Raw genomic sequence first — 5,858 nt, 5'->3', positions numbered from 1 at the left:
CGGGGGCTCCTAATGGCTGTACTCCCGCGGGAGGTGTGGGTGGAGGTGTAACGCGGCGGGACACTCCGATGGAGGTGGTACAATGTTGCCAGGGAGGTCGTTCACCTTGATTCCAAGCCGCAATGTCAAGTGGGGCAATGAACGCTGTTTCAGTGTCACTTTATAGTACTGTGCTATGCACCCTTCGTCCTGGACGTGCAAGCCACCAAGCATCGGGTGGTGGTGCCACGATGGAGACACCGAGAGGAACAGTCTGACAAACTTGAAGTGTTCCTACGATCAAGCCGCTGTCCAGCTAGAACATGTTACAATCACACGTCATAATAAACAGATCGACTCTTAACTTTCTTTAATTATGGAGTTAAGCTCAACTCTTTCATCACCTTACGTATCGTTATCTTTGAAAATTTGTCCCTTTCCGGTTCCTAGGCATTTGTTCATTTTGTGTGGGTGTGGTTCATGTGTTTATGTTTTTTATTTTATTTTTTTGTTTGGGGGTGCGGAGGGTTGTAAACACTGTTTTGTCTTTGGTGACCTCTAAATTAAAACATATTTATCGAGGCACGTTCTTTTTTTTAAATGATAGGTAGTGTGATGTCTCAGTCAAAAGCAGCCGATAAATTCCAATCTGATTTTGAACGTCTTCTTAGTATTTCCCCTGCCTCGTGCTACAGTAATCATCAATAGTCTGAAGCATCTGAAGCCTGCACTGCACTGGTCTCCTCTAGTTGTACTGCCCAGTTGCCTAGTCAACGTACTGTACTGTACATGGAGGGGTGTCTCACCCCTACCTACGCGGACCAAGCCAGTCCACATCATGTTCGCGGTGCCCCGCCCCGCCCCGAGGCCCGCGGGTCGCAATGTTGTGGCCCCGTTCCGCGCGGTGCCTATCCCTGCCAATGCCGTGGCCTTGGCTGGCAGGGGCCCGGCCCTGCTGTCTGTAGGGCGCGCCGTCGTGGCCACCACCGGGGCGCGGGGTGGGTCGGTGGGGTGTTGTGGTGGGCGGTGGCGGTGTGCGGCGCGAGCCCCGAACTGACGCAAGCCGCCCCGCCCCACCTGCCCCGCCCCACCCCACCTGCCCCGCCCCGCCCAGACGCGGCCCACCGCGGGGCTCCACTACACAATCCTTGCCCCTGGCCCGGCTGCCAGCAGCGCTGCTACTGCTGCTGCTGCACTTTCATTGACTGACAACTAAACTGGCCGCGGCGGCGCGCGGGGCGGCGAGCGCGGTCTGTCTGCGGGCCGCGGGGGCCGCCTAGGGTCGCCCCGTGGGGCGGCTGCACAGCACACTGGGGCAGCAGGGAGCTTGGAGCTTTGCGGCGGCTTTGCTGCTGCTCAGCCGAGGCGCGCGAGGCCCTGTCGCATGAACTTGTGCGCCATTTGCATGTTATCCAGTGGAGCCGCCTCCGGCCCAGCCCAGCCGCCCCCCGGCAATGGTTGGAATCAACTTATAATAATGATGATGATGGTGGTGGATATGTCGATGGTGCGGGTGAGGGGCGGGTTGGGAAGGGGGGGGGGGTGGCTCGCACACCGACATGCGGGTGGAGCGGCGGCACGAGGAGGGGATGGCAGACAGGGGGCGCTGCGGGAGGAACGGGCGGGAAACCCGCCGCTTCAAGGAGAGTGGAGCAATTTAAAATAGATTAGGGTAGATTACCTGGAAACCAATCGGTCTGCCTGCCTGGCCTCCCTCCTCCCCGTCGGCTCGACGCTCGGGGGGCTGTAACATTTGGGAAGGAGAGCAGGACAATTGGCGGCGGTCCCGGGGGGAGAAGAGGGGTTCCCTTCGGTTCCCTTGCCAGGCGCCCGCGCTGCTGGCCGCGGAGCTACGCGGGGCCGCCGGTCAGGTTTCGGACACGCGCTGAGGATCCTGGATGCTGTTCTGTTCCGGCGGGCACCGGCTCCAACTGGGTCCAGCCTCGCCCTCAAGCCCCGAGGGAAGGGGGGACGTGACGATCAGACACGGTAGTTCCTTCCTCGATTTCGCATTTAAGAGAAAGAGAGAGGGGCTGGAGTTGGGGTGATGGTGGCCTTCGAGGCCAGGCCGCAGAGCCCGCGCCGCTTCCCCTAATCAGCCTTCTGACTCGCGTCTCTCTCTCATTGTTTCAGGCGCGAGCCGAGGAGATCGAGCGCGCCACGCTGGACGCCCTGGACGCGGGCTACCGCCACTTCGACACGGCCTTCAACTACGGCAACGAGCAGGACATCGGGCGCGCCCTCCGCAGGTGGCTGGACGACGGCCGAGGCAAGCGAGAGGACCTCTTTGTCGTCACAAAAGTATGGGAACGAGCATGCACTGCAAACGTCATTAGATCAGAACATTTTAGTGCGGCAATGCTTAAGGGTGTTCCCACAATGAGAGATCTGCGTGGCAACGCCAATGGTGACGCCTGCTACGCGTTGGGTCGGCCAACCCGCCAAGCAGCTGTGCTTGAACGGTGGACCGCCCACGAGCCCAAGTGGGGGCTTCGGCCGGCTATGAGCAGAATATTTGACGTTACCTCGCGTCGCCTCGTGTGAAATCCACTGTGGGGGCACCTTCAAATACACCTTTCAAAGGTGTTGCGAGAAGTTCATGAGTTATCCCCTCAGTATTCTCTTTCTTTCGTTCTAGCTTCCCATGTTCGCCAACAAGGCCGAGCTAGTTGAGCCGTACTTGAGGAAGTCATTGGAGCGGTTGCAGCTCCAGTACTTGGACCTGTATCTGATCCACGGACCATTCGGGATGCAAGCCGACAGCACTGGGGAGTCGCTGGGCCTGTCCGAGGACGGTTGCCCTACCCTGGACCTAACCACGGACCACCTGGCTATTTGGAAGGTGAGACGACAATCTGAAGTCCCTAGATAACTTGGTCCACCTCACCTACCATACAACTCGGTAACGATCAGCTGCGTCAAGGACAGGTGTCCAGGGTGTCCAGGGTGCGCTATGTTGTTAGCACGGCTGAGGCACCCAAGTTCAAAGAGGGTTATGACACCACGTTGCTGGACCCAGCTTGCCGTTTCGAGTACACCAACACCAATGACGCGTTGACTCACAGGAAATGGAGCGGATGGTCGACTTGGGGCTGGTGCGGTCCCTGGGCGTGTCCAACTTCAACCTCCAGCAGGTGCGGCGGCTGGTGAAGGCGGCCCGCGTCCCCGTCTCCGTCAACCAGGTCGAGCTGCACGCCTCGATGCAGCAGCGCGACCTGGTGGACTCGATCCGAGAGCTCGGCGTCGCGGTCACGGCCTACTCGCCGCTGGGTTCGCCGGGGGCGCAGTCCCACTTCATCAGCAAGTACAACTACAGGCAAGTCCGTCCCGTCGCGTCAGATTTACGGGGCACAACTATTAAGGTTGTCACTGTGACAACTGACAAATGACGGTGATGGTGCGCCTGTTTTACAGTGCCGACAACTTCCCCGACCTGCTGGGCCATCCCCTCGTGCGCGAGCTGAGCCTGCGCTATCAGAAGACCCCCGGACAGGTGTTGCTGCGCTTCCTCCTGCAGCTCAAGGTGGCCGCCATACCAAAGAGCGCCAACCCAACGCGGATACGGGAGAACATTAACGTGAGTCTTTCATTTGATTGGATTCTACATTTCTTAGAGGTCTCTTCAGGCATCTTAATTTTTATATGTTTATTTTTGCAGGTTTTTGACTTTGAACTCACACCTGAGGAGGTAGAGTCAATGAGAGCACTGGATAGAGGAGAGAAGGGACGAATATTTAACTTTTTCTTCTGGAAAGGGTAAGCCTTTTTTTTCAGTAGGAAATGATTGCCTCTATTTGTGATGTTCTAATATGAACTGATGTTGTTTCAGGATAAATAAGCACCCAGAGTATCCATTCCCTTTACCAGAAGAGATTACAAACTAATGTGTGTATGTTCAATTCTGTAAATTATTTTTTTATGTTCATTTGCTCACCTCTATTCTCAAAAGAGAACATTATTGTTGGCTGTGTAAACTGTTTGTTTAAGATAAAGCTCCAATATTCATGCACTATGACAGCAAAGAACAGACAACTAGAGTAAAAGAATTCAAATTTAATAATTTACAAATGGAAGTTGATATGCGACTACATAACACCACATATTAAAGTACAAACACCATTAATATTGACAGGCACGATTGGGACACATATGACAAAAACAGACTTAAATTAAAAGGCACAAGGCAAAATTTGGAGTTTTGGAAAATGATTTTCAAACCTGATTGACATCAATTCAATCTATAAAGCATTTTCCTCTGCATTCTGTGCTGAAGTTCTCCGCGGCGAATCATTGTGTGAATAACTTTCATGATAGCCCTTTCTGGGTATTTCTGAAATAGTGTACATGAAAATAAATATCTTTTTTGTAATTTGGTTATTTGACTGAAAAAGTATACCACACAACAACATACCTGTTTCAGGAAATCTTGAACAATATTGTGTTCAGATACCTGAGAACCTACTGCGAATCTTTTCCTTAGTTGACGCTCTATGCGAGATAACATTTCCGTATCTTCTTCGGTTGTAAATCCTTCAGCACCAGCCAGGGATCCAGACATAGCAGCATCAAGAGTAGAGACTTGAAAGAGTCGTAGAGCTTCATTGACTTCTTCTTCACCAGCAAATGGCTGGAGTTTCATTTTGGCCAGGGACTCAGATATGCGAACAACAGCCTCCAGCTGCCTGTGATTGAAAAGAATATAAATATGGTATCAATTAGCAAAGACCTCAAATTCATTTTCAGACTTGTTCTTAAACATCAGCTTGTTTTGTCATCTAGTTCAGTCAAACGGTTCATACAAAATGTTGGCTTTTATTTAACTGCTAATCACCAACAATAATTACAGTGTGTAAGAAGTTTTACAAACAGTTGGAAATTTTTCAATAGTTACTTCATTGCGTTCTTTTTGATGATTTATGATGTAAGCAAGATGATGGTAAAGAATGGGTCAAAATGCTAAGTTGACATGAATTATAAAAAAATCTTTTAAATAAGATTAGAGTTAGTTCACTCTACCTGACTGTAATGGGAATTGACATTCTTTTATCAGTGTCTAATTCATGTTGACGAGTGCCACTTCTCATCAATACGTATCTGTTTTTTAGTTTTTCTCCAGCAGCTTCTGAAAGCCGTGGTCCACAGCGTCTATAATCAAAGAAGCAAACACACAAATGAGTAATTCGGGTAGAACATTAAAAACAGAAATTTAAAAGGGTACTTACAAACGGCAGTAGTTGATAAACTTCTTAAACAAAGGGAGTGAAATTTCGCCCTCTGATGCAGCTTCTTGAAGTGACTGGCCAGCATTCATATGCACATTCATGATATGCTTAGCCAAGGTCTAATTGAGGGGGAAATTCACATTAATGTAAATAAAATAATGTATAAGATAATAAAAGAGAAAGAAAATGAAAATGACTGATACATACCACATCTCTGTTTTCATTGTGCTCATCCTTAACAATGAAAATCATATCAAAACGGGACAGGATAGTAGGCATGAAATCAATATTTTCCTCTCCCTTGGTATCATCCCAACGACCAAAAATAGAATTTGCAGCAGCCAATACAGAACATCTGGAGTTCAAAGTTGTCGTAATACCAGCCTGTTATAGGATTTAAAAAACAAATAGTTTGTAGTAGGTTGAAGGTTGTGAAAGAAGGCAATTGATGACCACTTTCTATTTTCTTAATACCTTAGCAATTGAAATAGTTTGCTGTTCCATGGCTTCATGAATTGCTACTCGATCATCTTCTCTCATTTTGTCAAATTCATCAATGCAGACAACACCCCCATCAGCAAGCACCATAGCACCTCCTTCCATGACAAAGTTGCGCTGAAAAAAAATGAAAAAAATGAAAATAAATTACAGTAGTAT

General features: G+C 49.8%; 2 protein-coding genes across 2 annotated transcripts in view; one reads left to right on the top strand and one right to left on the bottom strand.

The window, feature by feature from the left end:
* The first annotated feature begins 12 nt into the window (after nt 1–12).
* Nucleotides 13–4,348, top strand: LOC113218238 (1,5-anhydro-D-fructose reductase-like). The gene is made up of 7 exons (XM_052263962.1): nt 13–47; nt 1,998–2,280; nt 2,618–2,821; nt 3,045–3,295; nt 3,394–3,556; nt 3,638–3,735; nt 3,809–4,348. Exons 1-7 carry the CDS (start codon nt 13–15, stop codon nt 3,861–3,863), a joined length of 1,089 nt encoding a protein of 362 aa, XP_052119922.1. The 3' UTR covers nt 3,864–4,348.
* Nucleotides 4,018–5,858, bottom strand: part of LOC113218237 (DNA replication licensing factor Mcm5) — a 16,448-nt gene continuing 14,607 nt past the window's right edge. The window contains exons 8-13 of the mRNA XM_026438500.1: nt 5,676–5,816; nt 5,409–5,585; nt 5,202–5,320; nt 4,996–5,124; nt 4,391–4,661; nt 4,018–4,309 (exon numbers count right to left, since the gene is read on the bottom strand). Coding sequence (XP_026294285.1) covers nt 4,208–4,309; nt 4,391–4,661; nt 4,996–5,124; nt 5,202–5,320; nt 5,409–5,585; nt 5,676–5,816 — 939 coding nt within the window. The 3' untranslated portion in view covers nt 4,018–4,207. The remainder of the gene's footprint in view (nt 4,310–4,390; nt 4,662–4,995; nt 5,125–5,201; nt 5,321–5,408; nt 5,586–5,675; nt 5,817–5,858) is intronic.

This window comes from Frankliniella occidentalis, unplaced genomic scaffold (assembly GCF_000697945.3).
Source record: "Frankliniella occidentalis isolate FOCC.00 unplaced genomic scaffold, Focc_3.1 Scaffold15, whole genome shotgun sequence".
Classification (NCBI taxonomy): Eukaryota; Metazoa; Arthropoda; class Insecta; order Thysanoptera; family Thripidae; genus Frankliniella; species Frankliniella occidentalis.
The sequence above is the reverse complement of the archived record's forward strand: the minus strand, read 5'-3'. Positions and strand labels throughout refer to the sequence as shown.

Excerpts from the sequence above, each read along its gene's own strand:
- LOC113218238 (XM_052263962.1), top strand. The coding sequence starts at position 13 with ATGGCTGTACTCCCGCGGGAGGTGTGGGTGGAGGT. Across the intron at positions 48-1,997 it reads CGGGAGGTGTGGGTGGAGGT|AGAAAGAGAGAGGGGCTGGA; the intron begins GTAACGCGGCGG and ends TTCGCATTTAAG. Across the intron at positions 2,281-2,617 it reads ACCTCTTTGTCGTCACAAAA|CTTCCCATGTTCGCCAACAA; the intron begins GTATGGGAACGA and ends CTTTCGTTCTAG.